General features: G+C 42.7%; 2 protein-coding genes across 26 annotated transcripts in view; one reads left to right on the top strand and one right to left on the bottom strand.

Moving 5' to 3' along the window:
• The window catches only part of LOC110520999 (SH3-containing GRB2-like protein 3-interacting protein 1), a 111,026-nt gene extending 97,933 nt beyond the window's left edge, over positions 1–13,093 (top strand). For 14 of the 25 annotated variants that reach the window (XM_090231964.1, XM_090231980.1, XM_090231977.1 and 11 more), the window contains 8 exons: positions 574–633; positions 1,779–1,890; positions 2,141–2,296; positions 2,746–2,881; positions 2,968–3,170; positions 3,405–3,469; positions 9,736–9,900; positions 10,078–13,093. In XM_090231964.1, the coding sequence (XP_090088090.1) occupies positions 574–633; positions 1,779–1,890; positions 2,141–2,296; positions 2,746–2,881; positions 2,968–3,170; positions 3,405–3,469; positions 9,736–9,900; positions 10,078–10,100 (920 nt within the window). In that variant the 3' untranslated portion in view covers positions 10,101–13,093. The remainder of the gene's footprint in view (positions 1–573; positions 634–1,778; positions 1,891–2,140; positions 2,297–2,745; positions 2,882–2,967; positions 3,171–3,404; positions 3,470–9,735; positions 9,901–10,077) is intronic. The other 11 variants (XM_090231986.1, XM_090231982.1, XM_090231975.1 and 8 more) reach the window with 4 other exon arrangements.
• A 1,036-nt stretch (positions 13,094–14,129) lies between these two features.
• insl5a (insulin like 5a) lies at positions 14,130–16,081 on the bottom strand. The gene is made up of 2 exons (XM_021599659.3): positions 15,782–16,081; positions 14,130–14,904 (listed from the first exon to the last, which is right to left on the bottom strand). The coding sequence occupies exons 1-2, from the start codon at positions 15,957–15,959 to the stop codon at positions 14,753–14,755; spliced, it is 330 nt and encodes a 109-aa protein (XP_021455334.1). The 5' UTR covers positions 15,960–16,081; the 3' UTR covers positions 14,130–14,752.
• Positions 16,082–18,340: the final 2,259 nt, after the last annotated feature.

Below are 18,340 nucleotides of genomic sequence, written 5' to 3'. Positions count from 1 at the left end.
GTAATGATAATGGTAATGAAGGGTTTTCTATAGCAGTGTGTAGATGAACGTTGTATGTGCAGTACGAATGATCTGCCAGGTATCGTTCCCAGTCAGTCCTCTCCAGGCTTGGCTTGTTTTCGCCACGGCCCTAGAGATCCGCCATCCACCAAGAGATACCTTATTTCACCTGGTCGTGCCCCCTCCCACACACACATGTACCCGTTTCACACTACTGAGCTGAGCAGAGCTGGTCAACGCTTTTCTGACCTGGCTATGGATCCTTTGCTGCCTGGAACCATGCTGGAAAGGACAATGTAGAAAGGGATTATCCGAGCCAGAACAATACGGTTCAGGTCAGCACAATAGTGTGAAAGCTTGTAGGCAGCCGACACGAAGACAGACACACACCATTTTGTTCTGTCATGGCACTGTTTTGGCTTGCTGTCCCATGCCCCACCTCACCTCACTGTGATGTGTGGTAGACCTGCCGTGTGACTCACGCTACTGTCCTTCTCTCTTCCTCCCCCCTCTCACCCGCCCTCCTCACCCACTCTCCCTTCCTCCTCTCCCTCCTCCCTCCCCCTACCACAGAGAATGACCAGCCTTCCCTGGTTTGGTTTGACAGAGGAAAGTTTTATTTAACCTTTGAAGGTAAGTTGTGTCTGCACAACGGCTAATTGTAGTGTGCACACTCACCCCGACCCGGCCCGGGCCTCATCTGTGCAAGCTCCCCCCCCCTCCTACTCCCTCCTCTCACCCCTCCATCCCATGGCCCGCCACTCACTGCCTCCAAGCTCATTCCCGAGCCTCTCTACATGCAGCCCCCTTGTCGTCTTTCTCACACTCCTCCTCGCGTCGTCATTCGTTCTCATTTCACATGCGGTGGCCGCAAGTCTGCCTTTTCCTGAAAGATCGTCATTCTTCAGGTGCTCTACTAATCTTTAGTTTTTGTCGTCTTCTTTTTGTGTGGGCTCACTTCTCTTTGGTCTTCTGGGTTTTGGTTTTGATCTTTGATCTTGTCCCAATGATTCGGCATCAACAGCATGTCTGGATTACGCATGAGCTCTCTCTCTCTCTCTCTCTCGCTCTCTCTCTCTCGCTCTCTCTCTCTCTCTCGCTCTCTCTCTCTCTTGCTCTCTCTGTCTTGCTCTCTCTCTCTCTCTCTCTCTCTCTCTCTCTCTCTCATATGTCTTACTTTCTGTCTTTTCAGTGCTTTTCAGTGTTTCTGAATCACAATGAAACTGGCCTTTATTAGTCCTCATAAATATAGCAAAACCTTGAATTGTACTCTGTGTACAGTTGTACAGCAGTGTTGAGGGACTTTACATAGTACATCCAAATATTTATTTCACAAGCAAAGACGATGAGATTGTATAGATGAAAAACCCACTACTCATACACAGGTATTGGTTCTCATTTTGATCATTTTAATCACAGTGGTTCTCTCACACGCGCTTTGGTTCTCCATCTTCATCGATACACTGCCGCTGAGAGAGAGTTGGTAAACTGGAACTGGGGTGTACTACAGGAAACGGGAGTGGTCGTATGGATAGAAATGTAGCGGAGCTGCTAAGACAGGGATGAGAGAAGAGTAGCTTTGTGAGGACTATAGACATTGTGTTTAATGCTGATAGCCTTTCTCTTTCTGCTTCTCATACTGTTTCCTTCTGGTCTACTTTCAGTCTGTTTCTCTGAGTCTATCTGTCTCTCCTTCCTTCCTTCCTTCTCTCTCTCTCTCTCCTTCCTCCTTTCTCTCTTTATTGCTATTAAATGTGTGTGTACTGATTTTAAAACAGGCTGCTCCAGGGGCCCCAGCCCTCTCACCATGGGGGCCCAGGACACCCTTCCGGTGGCGGCAGCTTTTACTGAAACAGTCAATGCCTTCTTCAAAGGAGCCGACCCCAACAAGTAGGTCCACTCAGAGACCTCTCGATAAGAGAGATGTCTGTCAATGTATGTTTTGCTCTCTCTCTCTCTCTTTCTGTCTCTTTGTCTCTCTCTTTGTCCTCTTATCTCTCGCTCCCTTTATATTATCGCTGTCCCTTTCGTTCTCTTTCCCCTCTCTTTTTTTGTCTTTTACCCTTTCTATATCTCCCTGCTTTACTCGTTGTCCCCTTCTAGACATTCTAACCACCTCCTCCCCTGTCCCTGTCTAAAGGTGTGTTGTGAAGATCACAGGTGAGATGGTGCTGTCGTTTCCAGCGGGGATCACTCGGCACTTTGCCAATAACCCGTCCCCTGCCGTGCTAACCTTCAGCATAACCAACTACAGCCGGCTGGAGCATGTGCTGCCTAACCCCCAGCTACTCTGTTGGTAAAGGCCCACTGTAACACCCCCTCATTATACTGGAACCCTCACGACATTATACACTGGAGTGTTTTATAATATGACATCATCACACTGTAGCATTTATAACACGTCAAATCGAACATTTAAAATCCATACTGTGCTAAAACAATACACCCAACTCCAGTTCTGACTGGGCTCTGAGTCACTGTGAATTGGTCCCAGTGGTTTGACTAACCACCTGTTTCCAAGGTTATTCTGCACTCTGGTACGTACAAGGCATCACGGTTGTTTTTGTGTAGCACGAGTTTCCGTTTGCAGTCTCCGCGCTGCTGTAGTCCTGACCTCCGGGTGGTAGACGCAAATAGAACTCGTGCTGTACTCCGTTGTGTCTCCGGTGTTGAATAACGTTAAGATGGATCAATCATTAGATCATAGGATGAAATGCGTATTGTGTTCTATTATTGCCCACGTAGTGACACCGTCACAACACCCAACCCTGACTGCAAGAACTTCTGGGTGAACATGCCAAACCTGATGACCCATCTAAAGAGGGTGGCTGAGCAGAAACCCCAGGCCACATACTACAATGTGGACATGCTCAAGTACCAGGTCAGCAACTCTTGTACTCGATTATGCACAGTTTCTCTGGACATTTCTGTGTCGTTTATTCATCTCAATGGTTGTTGTGTGGGCAGGTATCAGCGCAGGGCCTCGTTTCGACACCCCTGAACCTGGCAGCCAGTTGGCGGTGTGTGCCCACCAGCACGGACCTCCGAATAGACTACAAATACAACGGCAGCGCCATGACAACACCCGTGGCTCTCAACAACGTCCAGTTCCTGATCCACGTGGACGGAGGGGTCACCAAGCTACAGGCTGTGCTTCCCCCTGCCGCCTGGTAAGACAAAGGAGTACACTGTGTGTCAGAATCATACACACTACGTTTCTGTTGAATTGAATTGATTTGATAATTAAAAGTAGAAGGCTGCACCAGCCGGAGACAGCGCATGACTCTATTGTTCAGCCCTGTGCTGAAGACAGCAAGTTTGAAAAAGCCAGTTTCCCAAACCCAGATTAAACCTATTCCTGGCTTTTAAAGAGTAACAGATTATGTTTGATTCTGTTCTTCCAGGAACGCAGAGCAGCAGAGAATCCTGTGGAAGATTCCTGATATTTCCCAGAAATCTGAAAATGGAGGTAAATAACCTTGTTTACACCAAAGCCCAGGAGAAAACACTGATAATATCATACACTGAGTGTACAACACATTAGGAACACCTGCTCTTTCCATGACATAGACTGATCAGGTGAATCCAGGTGAAAGCTATGATCCCTTATTGATGTCACTTGTTAAATCCACTTCAAATCAGTGTAGATGAAGGGGAGGAGACAGGTTAAAGATGAAGGGGAGGAGACAGGTTAAAGATGAAGGGGAGGAGACAGGTTAAAGATGAAGGGGAGGAGACAGGTTAAAGATGAAGGGGAGGAGACAGGTTAAATATGAAGGGGAGGAGACAGGTTAAAGATGAAGGGGAGGAGACAGGTTAAAGATGAAGGAGAGGAGACAGGTTAAAGATGAAGGGGAGGAGACAGGTTAAAGGTGAAGGGGAGGAGAAAGGTTAAAGAAGTATTTTGAAGCTTTGAGACATGCATTGTGTACGTGTGCCATTCAGAGAGTGAACGTGCAAGACAAAAGATTGAAGTGCCTATGGTAGTAGGTGCCAGGTGCACCGGTTTGAGTGTGTCAAGAACTGTTTCCCGCGTGTATGGAGAACGGTCCTCCAACCAGAGGACATCCAGCCAACTTGACACAACTGTAGGAAGCATTGGAGTCAACATAGGCCAGTATCCATGTGGAACGCTTTTGAAACCTTGTAGAGTCCATGCCCTGACAAATTGAGGCTGTTCTGAGGGCAGAAGGGGGTGCAGCTCGATATTAGGAAGGTGTTCCTAATGCTTTGTACACCGTGTGTTATCCTTGTTTCCACTAATGTACTAATCTTGTGCCAATAACAGGCTCGAATACTTACTAGCTTGGCTTTGCGTAACTAACTTTATTTGGGGTGTATGTTTATGAATTAAAATCCTTATGAGCAGAGTGCGAATTACACCATGACATTTCGGGGGTCGTGCCCAATTCGTTTTAAAGGGGGCTAATGATAAAGACGTCCTTTTTAAAAGGTACGAATGAATGACCTTTTAAGGTGGCATGACACAACCCGTTCATCTGTTCATCTGATTTGTCAAACAAATCACTTAAATGTCGACTACCTCTGCATGTTTGGCCACTCCAAAAGAATTCCAGCATCCAAACTGCATGTATACTCGCGCCAAGCGACGAATGGAAATAGACATCTGTTACAAAACACCAAAAAGTGTTCCTAATGACATTCGGCGATTTGCCATCGATTTAGGTCTACATTAATTGATGCGTGTTGCTGACAAATTTACCTTTTTTTGTAGCCTGAACAGTCGGGACACCTGAAATGGGGCTTGAAACTACCCCGGGGGAAAAACAGGATTGTCACCATTACACACCTAGTCAATCTACTAGACTAGGCTACAGTGTGTATTACCATGAACTTCAAATAGGTCTACTGGTAGCCAGTGATGTAGTGGTAAAAAAAATAAAGTGGGTAAACTGTGATTAACGTTTCCTATACTTTCAATGCGTTTTTCTGGAAAAGATGGTTAAACGGCATTTACTCGTTTACCCTCCGCTAGGCTTACACCACTGCTGGCAGCCTAACCTCTCAGCCGAGGCAATTTTACACACATGAACACACGCAGAACAGGCAGCCTAATACATTTGAATCAAAACATGTTTACACCCTCGTTCATGAGATGTCCATAATTCATGAGTTAATGCTTGGAGTCTTCTCAGATGGCCTGACATAAAACTCTACCTGTCTTTCCTTACATGACATTTATGACGGTGTTATTTGTCATTATTGTAGTAGGATGTCCCTTGGGGGCGGGCATCCGTACCTATGTAGGACATGCAAGGGTTAGGTTAATAAACAGGCTGGAGCTAGAACCTCGTAGTCACACGTCTTTATTTTAGATCATACTACATGGTGTCAGAAGTGGTTTTAAAATTCACATAAACGTGAAGGAGGTACCAAGTATCATACATTCAGGCTGTTTCAAAGCAGGGAGGGCACAGTGTTGGAGATAAAACAGCGCATATCATTATTTTGCTAGCTAACGAGCAAGGACTAAGCTACTGCTAAGCAACATGTTGCAAGAGGAAGAAGCTGGCGGGATTTCAGGGTTTGCGACTCCAAGTTCAACGGGCTCTGGCGCAAACACGGACAGGCCAGTGGCTTAATCGGAGACACCGTGCTAAGGAGAGGCCAGAGCTGACCGAAGGTCAACGCGTGTGGATTACAAACTCAGACACCAGCAATAGTGCTGAGGAAAGCGGATGCCCCACGCTCCTATGTGGTGGACACAGGCTCAGAAGAGGTACGAAGGAACAAAACACACCTCAGAGCTCTTCCAGATCTACCAGCCACACAGACCGAGGCCACAGAAAATGCACAAAAAGAGGGTGAAGGAGAGAGAATGCTCACAGAGCCACAAGCGCGCCCAAAAAGGGATGTGAAGCCACCCGAGTGGCTGAAAGACTATGTTACTACGTGAAGAGAAAACATACTGCTGGGGAACATACCCAGCAAAAAGAGACTGTACCTAAGTTAATGTTCATACTGTGTGATTTAATACTTTCATACTGTTTCAGGATGGGAAGTAGCATGTTAGAGAATAATACTGGTTTCCAAATTGCATTTCAGTTATGCTTCAGTGGTTATGCATGTTGAGTTCTTGTTCATGGGAGAGGGGAAGATGTAGTAGGATGTCCCTTGGGGGCATCCGTACCTATGTAGGACATGCAAGGATTAGGTTAATAAACAGGCTGGAGCTAGAACCTCGTGGTCGCACGTCTTTATTTTAGATCATACTACAATTATTAAGCTTATAACACTTGAATTAGAGCATTTCACCTAAACCCTGTAAGATTCCTGGATCTCTGAAAATGCCCTGCAAGTGTTACTATGCCTTCGTAACATTTAATTATGTTAAACCGTGAAAACAGTTCTCATGGGCACACAAATCCTAAATAATGTAGGCCTCTGCCGTAGCAAAATCGAGAGGGGAAAAGAATCGAGAGGAATAACGTTGTTCCTCTTCTAACTGAAGGAGTCACCTTTATATGCCTATTGTCATTAACGTATACCCTACTTCAGGGTTTCCCCAAGGGCTGCACATTTTGTTTTTTACCCTAACACTACACAGCTGATTCAAACGATCAAAGCTTGATGATTAGGTGATTATTTGAAACAGCTGTGTAGTGCAAGGGAAAAAACAAAAATCGAGAACAGAGTTTAGGAAACCCTGGCCTACTTGTTGGATGGAATGGATGCGCATTGGTGTCTAGCTGTAGGCTTGTTGTCTAGTGACGTTGTTGACCATCATCAGCTGATCCAGGAAAAAAAAACGAAAAGAAAATGATGAAGCTAAATAAATGGTCCATGGATGACACGGAGAACAACAGTACCCCCCGCGCAACCTGAAAAAACGAAGCAATGAGCTCTCTAAATAGCTGACTGACAAAAGCAAACAATGAGGAGGCATGGTAAACAAATGGCGAAAATGAGGACGTACAGAGGAAAATCTATATGTGAAGGAGCTCAGCTGAGGCTACAATTCAACACTACTGAGTGGACAACGCTGCCACATATAAATAAACGGTTTGAACCATGACAGAGAGGTGGGGGTGTTCGTTTCATTTGGAAGCTTTTATTTTCATATTTACCACTGTAAAACATATTTACCACTAAATTTGAAACAAACAGAATGCATTTAGGGGAGCTAACCTCTCATTCAGGGGAGCTGAGCCTCCTCTGGCTCCTTCGTAATTTGCACCTTGCGTAAGAGTCCATTGAGACACCTGTGTGTCAATCAAAGTAACATAATACACAAATCCCCATCAAATTCCATCAGTTTAAGCTAGAGATACAGTGCCTTGCGAAAGTATTCGGCCCCCTTGAACTTTGCGACCTTTTGCCACATTTCAGGCTTCAAACATAAAGATATAAAACTGTATTTTTTTGTGAAGAATCAACAACAAGTGGGACACAATCATGAAGTGGAACGACATTTATTGGATATTTCAAACTTTTTTAACAAATCCAAAACTGAAAAATTGGGCGTGCAAAATTATTCAGCCCCTTTACTTTCAGTGCAGCAAACTCTCTCCAGAAGTTCAGTGAGGATCTCTGAATGATCCAATGTTGACCTAAATGACTAATGATGATAAATACAATCCACCTGTGTGTAATCAAGTCTCCGTATAAATGCACCTGCACTGTGATAGCCTCAGAGGTCCGTTAAAAGCGCAGAGAGCATCATGAAGAACAAGGAACACACCAGGCAGGTCTGAGATACTGTTGTGAAGAAGTTTAAAGCCGGATTTGGATACAAAAAGATTTCCCAAGCTTTAAACATCCCAAGGAGCACTGTGCAAGCGATAATATTGAAATGGAAGGAGTATCAGACCACTGCAAATCTACCAAGACCTGGCCGTCCCTCTAAACTTTCAGCTCATACAAGGAGAAGACTGATCAGAGATGCAGCCAAGAGGCCCATGATCACTCTGGATGAACTGCAGAGATCTACAGCTGAGGTGGGAGACTCTGTCCATAGGACAACAATCAGTCGTATATTGCACAAATCTGGCCTTTATGGAAGAGTGGCAAGAAGAAAGCCATTTCTTAAAGATATCCATAAAAAGTGTCGTTTAAAGTTTGCCACAAGCCACCTGGGAGACACACCAAACATGTGGACGAAGGTGCTCTGGTCAGATGAAACCAAAATTGAACTTTTTGGCAACAATGCAAAACGTTATGTTTGGCGTAAAAGCAACACAGCTGAACACACCATCCCCACTGTCAAACATGGTGGTGGCAGCATCATGGTTTGGGTCTGCTTTTCTTCAGCAGGGACAGGGAAGATGGTTAAAATTGATGGGAAGATGGATGGAGCCAGATACAGGACCATTCTGGAAGGAAACCTGATGGAGTCTGCAAAAGACCTGAGACTGGGACGGAGATTTGTCTTCCAACAAGACAATGATCCGAAACATAAAGCAAAATCTACAATGGAATGGTTCAAAAATAAACATATCCAGGTGTTAGAATGGCCAAGTCAAAGTCCAGACCTGAATCCAATCGAGAATCTGTGGAAAGAACTGAAAACTGCTGTTCACAAATGCTCTCCATCCAACCTCACTGAGCTCGAGCTGTTTTGCAAGGAGGAATGGGAAAAAATGTCAGTCTCTCGATGTGCAAAACTGATAGAGACATACCCCAAGTGACTTACAGCTGTAATCGTAGCAAAAGGTGGCGCTACAAAGTATTAACTTAAGGGGGCTGAATAATTTTGCACGCCCAATTTTTCAGTTTTTGATTTGTTAAAAAAGTTTGAAATATCCAATAAATGTCGTTCCACTTCATGATTGTGTCCCACTTGTTGTTGATTCTTCACAAAAAAATACAGTTTTATATCTTTATGTTTGAAGCCTGAAATGTGGCAAAAGGTCGCAAAGTTCAAGGGGGCCGAATACTTTCGCAAGGCACTGTATATGCAGTGGAAGGTGGCTGAGCTACTATACAGCGGTGTTTGCCAGACCATGAGACACCCCGAAAAATAATCTGTAACATCCGAACCGTTTAGGCTACAAACGAATATGACTCTCACGAACACAATGGTGTTCTCTGTTTTGCTTTACGACCCCCACAAGTGTCACGGGACTCATCTGAAGGCAACTCATACTAATGGATGGAGATAGTTTTGTGCCAACAAAAATAAGGGTGTGTCCAAAAAAACAAATATTTCCTGAGCTTTATTATTATCTTTTAGATATAGGACAGACACTTCAAAACCTTAATCCATATGATTTATTTGATAACATTTTTGTTATATATATTGGGGGGATACCTAAAAGGGGCCCTAAAATTCTAAATCAAATAGCAAATGATCCATGGTATGACCATCTTAAAACAATTCTATATGTTAGTGAAGTAGAACCCCCCATGGCTTCGACTTGTAGAGGTCCAGAGATGGATCCATTATTTTGAATGTAATTATCTATGTACGACCTTCTAGAATTACTGTATGACATGCAGTTTCCCCATTTACATGAACTCACTGAGGCTGAGCTCACGGATGCCCCCCTTCAGGCAGGAAGGAACAGACAAACTACAATCATGATATGCTACTGTGTGCTGTGGAGTTGCACTTGTGTGTTTTGAGATGTCTGTGCATATAGTAATGATAAAGCATTGTATTTGTAACGTGTTGTCTCACAAACTCAGTGCTACAACTCCTAGCATGCTGATGAAGACCATTTTTTTTTATGGCTGTCATGTTGAGCCGGTGTCCCTCTCGCTGTGCGTCCCCAGGCGTTGGCTCATTGTTGGCACGGTTCCAGCTGTCGGAGGGTCCCAGTAAGCCCTCTTCCCTGGCGGTCCAGTTCACCAGTGAGGGCAGCACTCTGTCAGGCTGTGATATAGAGCTGGCAGGGCCCGGGTACCGCTTCTCACTCGTCAAGAAGAGGTTCGCAGCAGGTGAGAGACCCTGTCCTAAACAATGGAATAGTAGTATCACTGAGTGACCAACTTGAATAAGCTCGTTCATTTGTCATACTACGCTGTTGTAATACAATATTAACATGCAATATGTTTTGGATTTGGCACAAAAGCGTATCGAACGTATAGTAATCTAAGCATGTTTGTCATTTTCAGGAAAATACTTGGCAGACAACTGATACTCCACCCTACTACTGCACAACACTACTGAACAAATACACTGAACATCATCATCTCAATGGACTTCGACTGAGTAATGGAAACCTACAACACCACCACCTCCCTACAGACAGACATACAAACACTCCTTTCTAAACCTGCGAGATAGACAGGCCCAGGCCACACCGCCTACTGTACCCAGCAGTATTGTATAACTTGCATTTAGCGTTGTGGACAGTTTTAAAGGTGTAATTATTGTATTTGTAAAATGTATTCATTTCAGAACATCTGTATTGCTGCAGTTATAGACACCCATCCCAGGTTTACCCTCTCTAAAGCTACATGCCTCTGTCTCCCTCCCCTCTCCAAGATGTGGTGTTGTTTAACCCTTAACGCAGCTGCCTAGCTAATCAACCGCACCGCAACCACAAACCCACGGTTTCAATGGTGAACAAAACACTATTTATTTTAGACGCATTAACAAAGATGTTATGCTAAGAGAGGATGAGGATGCATGTAAAAGAAGACTGCTTGGTTGTGTCATTGCGTGAACTATAGATGTATAGGCGCACCATGATGTGAGAGGTTTCGCTCTCGCCAAAATCTTTTCAAAATAAGCCCAGTGTGCTTCCTTTTGGACTTAAGCTTTGTCGCCTGCCTTCCCGCCTTTGGGACGACTCCTCCCAATGTTAGGGGCCGGAGACCTGAGCATCTCGTCATAATATACAGATCTCTGGCTTAACAGAGGGGCTAGTTCTTTCTCATGCTGCCTCTCGCATGCCTGTATTTAGACACAGTTAGAGCTACCATAGGATTCTGGGTGATGGAGTTTTTATAGCTTTAACAGTTGATTTGTTAGCATGCCCTCTACAAAGGCACTACAGGGTCAAAGGACATTGTTTATTTGGATGATGTAATTCACCGCCACACTCCTCCTCTCCCTTCTTTGAATGCACTGATTTAATACCCGGTTGAAGCATTTACTCTCATAATTCTCCTGAGTCCTGAGTAGTTGGGCAGCTGCAACAATAAGTCAATTCCTGGTTGCAATATAAAACAAATATAAGACGTTTCCCTTTAGAAAAACCTGTACAAAGTGTCATTTTAAATTGATAATATATATCTTAAAGGGCGTTTTGGTGTTTTCCTTGTATTGTCAAAGAGCCTTTGTTGTTCCTGAGACAGCAGTGGCAGACTTACTTCAGAGTACATTACAGCATTCTATTTTTTATTTATTGATGATAATGATTTATTGTATAAAGTATGTGACTCTGTATATGAATATAATTTGATGGTATCACAATTTAGAATCCTTAAAGGTATACATATTTGAATGATCTTTTTTGTTATTTGTGTAGTTGGGTAACCTGTGTACAGTATAATGTATAAGGTATTATTTTTTGAATTGATTTGAGATATACTTTTTTTAAACTCAAGTGCAACAGACCATTTGAGGTATATATGGGCATTGGGTGGGAGGGGGTATAAAACGACAAGAAAAAAAACCCAAGATGAATATCGACCTGGATGTGTACGTCATGCTTTATGAAAGTTCTGACCATGGATCGTCAGTCAGCTTTTGACCATTTTAGGCCCTATTCCCATTCACCGCGATGCGTTCCTACCCACCTGAAACCCCCTGAATGGATATTATTCTGCATCAAACAGCATGACCACTCCCCTTCAGATCAAACCAACCAGCGCTTGAATCCATGGTTTTATTTTGCATAATGGTAACGGTCTCTGTGAGATGACATGGTGACGAGGTTTTTGGAGGGAGGTTAGATGACCAAAACGCTTTTTTGTATTTATGTATGTGTACTCCAGACAGTCCTCTATAAGAGCGAGAAATAAGCTGAATATTTTTAAAACTGACACACAAAAAAAAAAAAAACGTATTTCATGTGAAGAGCACTGTGCTGATAATGTTATTAACTCCCTGAATGCTCTGATCTTCAACATAGAGAACAAAAATGTGTGTGATGACATTTAACTTAAGAGGTCTCCTCATGTAGGCATCGTAAATATGTCAAAAATAATATCTGTGCTTCATGAAGCTACATAGCACCATTGACTATGCCGGTCATAGAAGTGTCTTAGAGGGTGTTGCGCTGTGATTACATGTTGATTGCATGTTGTCTGAACATAAAGCAGGCGTTTCTATGTAAGGCATTAATGAATGGTGTGGTGCAGCTCTCCGTATAGCAGTTGAGTAACAAGGGTTCGAGCGGAAGTTTTCCGGCATGGATAATATAATGTACATACAGTTACGGTATAGTCCTGAAGTCAAGTGCTCCACCAACCAACTCTATGACCTGTTGTTTTGTTAAATGTGAGAACTGAAGACCGGAGCAGAGAGTGTGTCTGTGTGTGGCGTGCTAAGCCAGACTGCTTTGGGTTCTGTACTCGTTCTCTATCAATCACCTGTGCAAGCTGTGTTTGTACAGACCAATGTTCAGAGGAACTGATGGGGAAACTTAGTTTGCTTCTTTCCAACCAAAAAAAAAACAACAATAAAAGTTACGAGCTGGACACATGTTGTGTGGAGCTCTCTTTTCTCTTTGCAACTCACAACGGAAGTGTTTCTCCCCTCTCGAATGCAGTCTATTCAATTTGTCCTCCACCCATTTTGAGTTCTGATGTGCGGCACAGCCCGTCGAGGTTGGCTGTAACTGCATCGTCTTTTAAGCCTTCCTGCGAATACGCAGCTGTTTATGATTGTGCGCTACGAGGGATGTCAAACGGAGATGTTACTGTATCATGATTAGCCTTGTGGTTTAATTCAATGTCCTGTATATATTTCTGTTTGCTTCGTTTATATTTCTATGGATATATTTGTTTTTTTTTTTTCATCTATTTGTGTTATCCAATGCACAGGATACTGAATATGCAATTGTTTAATGTAACGTACCGTACTAATGACATGTTATAAACGTATGCGGGATGACCTACTATGCTATCAAGATTTTCAATCATTGTCCGTTTTCTTGGAAATAAAGTAGGCGTATCAATTTGTTTGCATTCTGTTATTTTGGTCCAATTCAGTATGGATGCAAAATATTTCCTTTCAATAACTGTAATGGTTGTGACTTGTCTAGGAAGAATTAGAATTCTGCACTTCCTAATATTGAGTTGCACCCTCTTCCCCCCCCCCCAGAACAGCCTCAATTCTTCGTGGCATGGACTCTACAAGTTGTCCGAAAGAGTTCCACAGGGATGCTGTGGATTCCTATGTTGAATTCAATGCTTCCCACCGTTAAGTTGGCTGGATGTCGTTTGGGCGGTGGACCATTCTCGATACACACAGGAAACGGTTGAGTGTGAAAAACCCAGCAGCATCGCAGTTCTTGACGCACTCAAACCGGTGCGCCTGGCAACTACTACCATACCCAGTTCAAAATAACTTAAATATTTTGTCTTGCCCATTCACCCTCTGAATGGCACACGTACACAATCCATGTCTCAGTTGTCTTAAGGCTTAAAAATCCTTCTTTAACCCGTCTCCTCCCCTTCATCTTTAACCTGTCTCCTCCCCTTCATCTACACTGATTTAAAATGGATTTAACCTGTGACATCAATAAGGGATCATAGCATCACCTGGTCAGGAAATGTCATGGAAATGTTTTGTACACTCAGTGTATTTCCTCTGCCAAACATTCAGATCATCTTCTCCCAGAGGATGAAATATGAGGTTACAAAAATATCATCCCTCTCAAATTCATAGACCGAGATAGTTTCAAGGACTGACCATCCATAATATCAACATTATAGTTCTAATAGTGTTTCAAAGCTATACGTTTCCATTGACTTTGTTTACAATCTTACATTTTTGGATTCTGATGGGGTATGACAGTTGAACTATGTTCATGAGGCCTAAAAAAAAATGTGTGTGGCAACTGCAGACTGCTCATGTTAAGATAGTTTGAGATGAGCTTATGACTAACAGAATGCCGTGAGTCAAAATGATCAAAGCGTTGCAATAATCCACAGTGAATTAAACCGTCACACTGTTACTCACGTAACAGAGAAATAAAAGGATCACACTCCCATGCATGTCAAGCATGTAAGAACATTTATTAGACTAGGGCTAGCAAAAATGTATCGTACGATCAGGACTAGTCTTTTCAAAAAGTTACATGAAAGTCCCTGAATTCAGCTTTGGTTCTTAACTCTCTCATCATTGACACATTTAACAGAGGCTGGTTTCCATCCTGTGCATAAACTTCATGAGATACAAACTATGACAGGGAAAAAGTTCCTCTTTGTAATCCACACACATAGACAAGACCTGTAAAAGTCCCCTCAACCACTACTATGTACTAAATCTATGATAACAACTAGCTAAAAAGCTCTATCTTTATTAAGCTCTTATTTCATGCATCTATTTTTGATTATTCTGTGCAAGTATTGTGATTGGCTGAAATGGTTGAGGATATAATATAAAACCTCACTTTTTTTTCCTATGGATGCATTGGTTTTACCTCACCGGGTGAGGGGAGTTTGGACATTTTAGACCGTTCCAATGTCGAATAGTGACACCGGGGCACCAAGTGAGATAAAACAAATGCACCCTATTTCTGTTTTTCGGGAAGAAGGTAAGACCGGTTTGGATAGGAGGAGAGCAAGTCTGTTTAGGAGGAGTTGAAAGGTTAACCACAAAGACACTCAGGTCTCAACAGAGATATGCGAGGTCACTCTTCCTGCAGCCCATTTTGCAGCACACTGTGGTCAGCATGTGGTTCAGGTCCCGTCTGCTGAACTCTGACCCCAGGTTGGCCTTCAGGTCCTCCAGGCTGCTCTGCTGCAGCTCCCCATTTGCCAAATCTGCACATGACATTGATCAATATCATTAATTATCACATAAAAATAGCATGCTATTAGTCTAATTTGAGTTCAGGTATTTCATACCATCTTGCTTTACAAAAACACCTATTTAAGAATGAAAGCAGTCAACAAAAATATGTTATCCAAGCCAGAAATATATTTTCTCTCTCACTGCTTGCTGATTGTCTATGAGTGGTATTTCATATGCAGTCTATGTTTAACAGTGTAATTGCTATACGTGGTCCTGCCAAATGAGGAAGCCCCTAAATGATTGTACAGGTTTTGCCGGTGCTATCTGTCTTGTCCAGAATCTGTTCCTCTAACTGGTTCTAATGAGCATGGCTAATATGCTAACTGGGTTAGCCTGGTGCTGTCTGTACATGCTGGCAGACCCTGATAGCGTCAGCGTCACAATCAGATGAGGAGACCTCAGTCCCACTGGGTTTGAATGTTCCAGAGGACTGTACAACGTAACAGACCTCCATGACCCAGCCGGAGGATCAACTTCCTGACTGACTGACTGACTGACTGCACACCCCACTGGAGCAGCGTCACTGTACATCACTGCAGACAGACTCCATCACTGACTCACAGACACATTGTCTGCTCAATTCATGTAACTCTGTTCATCAAGTGTAAAACCCCTGACGTAAAGTGTGAGTGGAAATCTGAGTTTAAGTGACGATACTAAATGAAATGCGTTTAAAGAAGTGTACGTAGGAGGATATGGATCAGAAATGGATAATCAGGTCTGTAAACCTAAGCATGTAAAGAAAAGGGGTAACATGGAAAAGTAGTCAGGAGGAGAAAGTGAAAAGTGGGGGTAACAGAGATTTTAACAGAGGTTTATTGTAGAAGGTAGAGATGGTTAACTCACCCTCCAGTTGCTCCGGTTCGTCGAGAAGCCGTCTCCAGCGGGAGCCTCCACAGGTGTAGACGACGGCCCTGAGAAACTCTCTGCCACACAGCTTCACTAAGCTCACCTCCGCCCTCACCTGGCTCAACCCCACTGCCACACACAGCAGCAGGGGCAGTATTACTGGCAACACACGCATCACGGCTGGCTGGATTGATATCTGTGGGTCACTGTGTGAGGGTGTGTGTATCTGTGTTCGCCCGCACACGGATTGTCTCTCTGGTCTACTTCTTTCTCTTCTTTCTTCTTGTTGTCTGTGTTTCTCTCTATCTCTCTTGCTGAGGCGATAACACAGTGGATTGATTTCTGGATCAAGGCGTGCACTTCCTCCTATATATACCATCCTCCTTTCAGCTCATCAGTGGACCCCCCTCCCTCCCTCCCCAATCCCTTCCCCACCTCATCCACACTATCTCTCTTTCCTCGCCCCCACCCTGCATGGTCTCTTCCAGTCAAATTATTTTATGTTTCCGGTCATGTCCACCATCACCAATTGTGATCTGACTGAGAGTGAGTCCCATCAGGTAATCAGTTCTTTACTGCCCCAATCTACAATCAGATTACCTGTCCAGAGGGGCGGAGTGTGCTCTCTCTACCTCTCCACTTTAACGAGTTGATTGCAGTGACCTTCCCTTTAAAGCACAGCTAATTCAGTCACATGTTGGGATAACCCCCAGCCAAACAGATGGCTCATGTGTTTATAGTGTTTATGTCAGACATTTAACCTTGCCATAACAGAAGTTAAATGTCCCAAACTGAAGGGAAAGTGTAAATGCTGTTCTAGCTTTAGTGTTCTATTATATTGTGAAAATGATGTGAAATGACATCATGGCATGACATTAGTGGTTCCCTCAAGGGTAGTTTCCTCATTAGTTGACAGAAAATACATCCCTTATATTGTTTTGATGAATAGATATGCAGTCGCTAGTGAGTCTTCACACCCCTTGCACGGTATACACATTTCTATGCCTTAAAATGTTTATCTCAAAAGGGAATAAAAACATTTTTAAATACTGATCTACACAACCTACTCCACATTTTCAAAGTGAAATAAATATTATAGAAAATGTTCCTAATTAACTACAAATAACAAAACAAAGATGTCTTGATTGCATGTCTTCCCACCCCAGAGTTAATACTTGTTAGAAGCAACTTTGGCTGTGATAACAGCTGTGAATCATTTTGAAAAATAACTCTTAGGGCAACATTTCTATATAAAAAAAAATGTTATTTCTCAAGCTCAGAAAATTTGGTTGGGAGTCATTGATAGACAGAAATATTCAAACCTTGTCTCTGATTTTCAGAAAGGATACTGGACAATTCAGAAAACACTCAATGCCTATTTGCAGCATCATGTTATGGGTATGCTTGTCCCCGGCAGGGACTGGGGAGTTTGTCATGATCAAAATAAATATGAAAGGAGCAGACAAAAAGTTAGAGGAAACCCTACCTCAGAATACCTAACCCTGGGATAGGGTTTTATTTTTCAGCGGGACAATTAGAAACGTTTTTATGCCAATAGGCGTTAAGTGTTCCTGAATGGTCCAGAGACAAGGTTTGAATAATGCTGTCCTATAATGACTCCCAACCAAATTTACTGAGCTTGAGCAATTTTGACAAAAACAATAGACCATGATCATGACAAACTCCCCAGTCCCTGCCGGTGACAAGCATACCCATAACATGATGCTGCAACCACAACACTTGAAAATACAGACAACTTTGTTTCCCTAAGAGTTGTGCAAAGTTCGTAGAATCTTATTCAAAATGATTCACAGCTGTAATGGCTGCCAAAGGTGCTTTCACCAAGTATTAACTCTGGGGTGTGAGGATATCTTCATTTTTTAAATTATTATTAATTTGGAATTGATCAAAAAATGTTCCATCACTTTTGAAATGTGGAGTAGGTTGTGTACATTGGTAGAAACAAATGTAATAAATGTTTTGATTTAATTTTAAGGCAGCAAAATGTGAAGACTGTGCAAGGGGTGTGTACACTTGACACACTTCCACAAGATCTGATTATGTAAATTGTATCTAATCTGAATAAGACCATCAAGGTATTACAAAATGTTATAATTTACACTTTGCTGTAACATTGTAAATCTTTTTTTTCCTCTTATGTAAAAGTAAGAGCTGGTCTTGATCAATATTAATATTAATTTTACTATTCGCAATGGTCTCTGGTTTTCCATCACAGCTCATAAAACCCCCAGTACTCAACAACACAATAAGCTCTTGTTTGATAAGTAATTGACAGGCTCCCAATAAATCAACTATGTAACACATAAATCAACAATTATGTAACACATAGGATGCACCGATTACTCAATCAAGCTAATCAGTGAGGTGCTTTGTTAATTGATTACATGGACAAGAGGCATATCTACAGTACCAGTCAAAAGTTTGGGCACACCAACTCATTCAAGGGTTTTTCTTTATTTTGACAATTTTCGACATTGTAGAAGAATAGTGAAGACACCAAAACTATGAAATAACACATATGGAATCATGTAGTAA

This window comes from Oncorhynchus mykiss, chromosome 4, assembly GCF_057628025.1.
Source record: "Oncorhynchus mykiss isolate SJ-2025 chromosome 4, ASM5762802v1, whole genome shotgun sequence".
NCBI classification, from domain to species: domain Eukaryota; kingdom Metazoa; phylum Chordata; class Actinopteri; order Salmoniformes; family Salmonidae; genus Oncorhynchus; species Oncorhynchus mykiss.
This window is presented reverse-complemented; position numbering and strand designations above follow the sequence as displayed.

Bases quoted from the DNA above. Each gene is read 5' to 3' on its own strand.
- insl5a (XM_021599659.3), bottom strand. From the start codon at position 15,959: ATGCGTGTGTTGCCAGTAATACTGCCCCTGCTGCTGTGTGTGGCAGTG. The intron at 14,905-15,781 runs GTGAGTTAACCA...TGTCATGTGCAG, and splicing joins CGAACCGGAGCAACTGGAGG to ATTTGGCAAATGGGGAGCTG.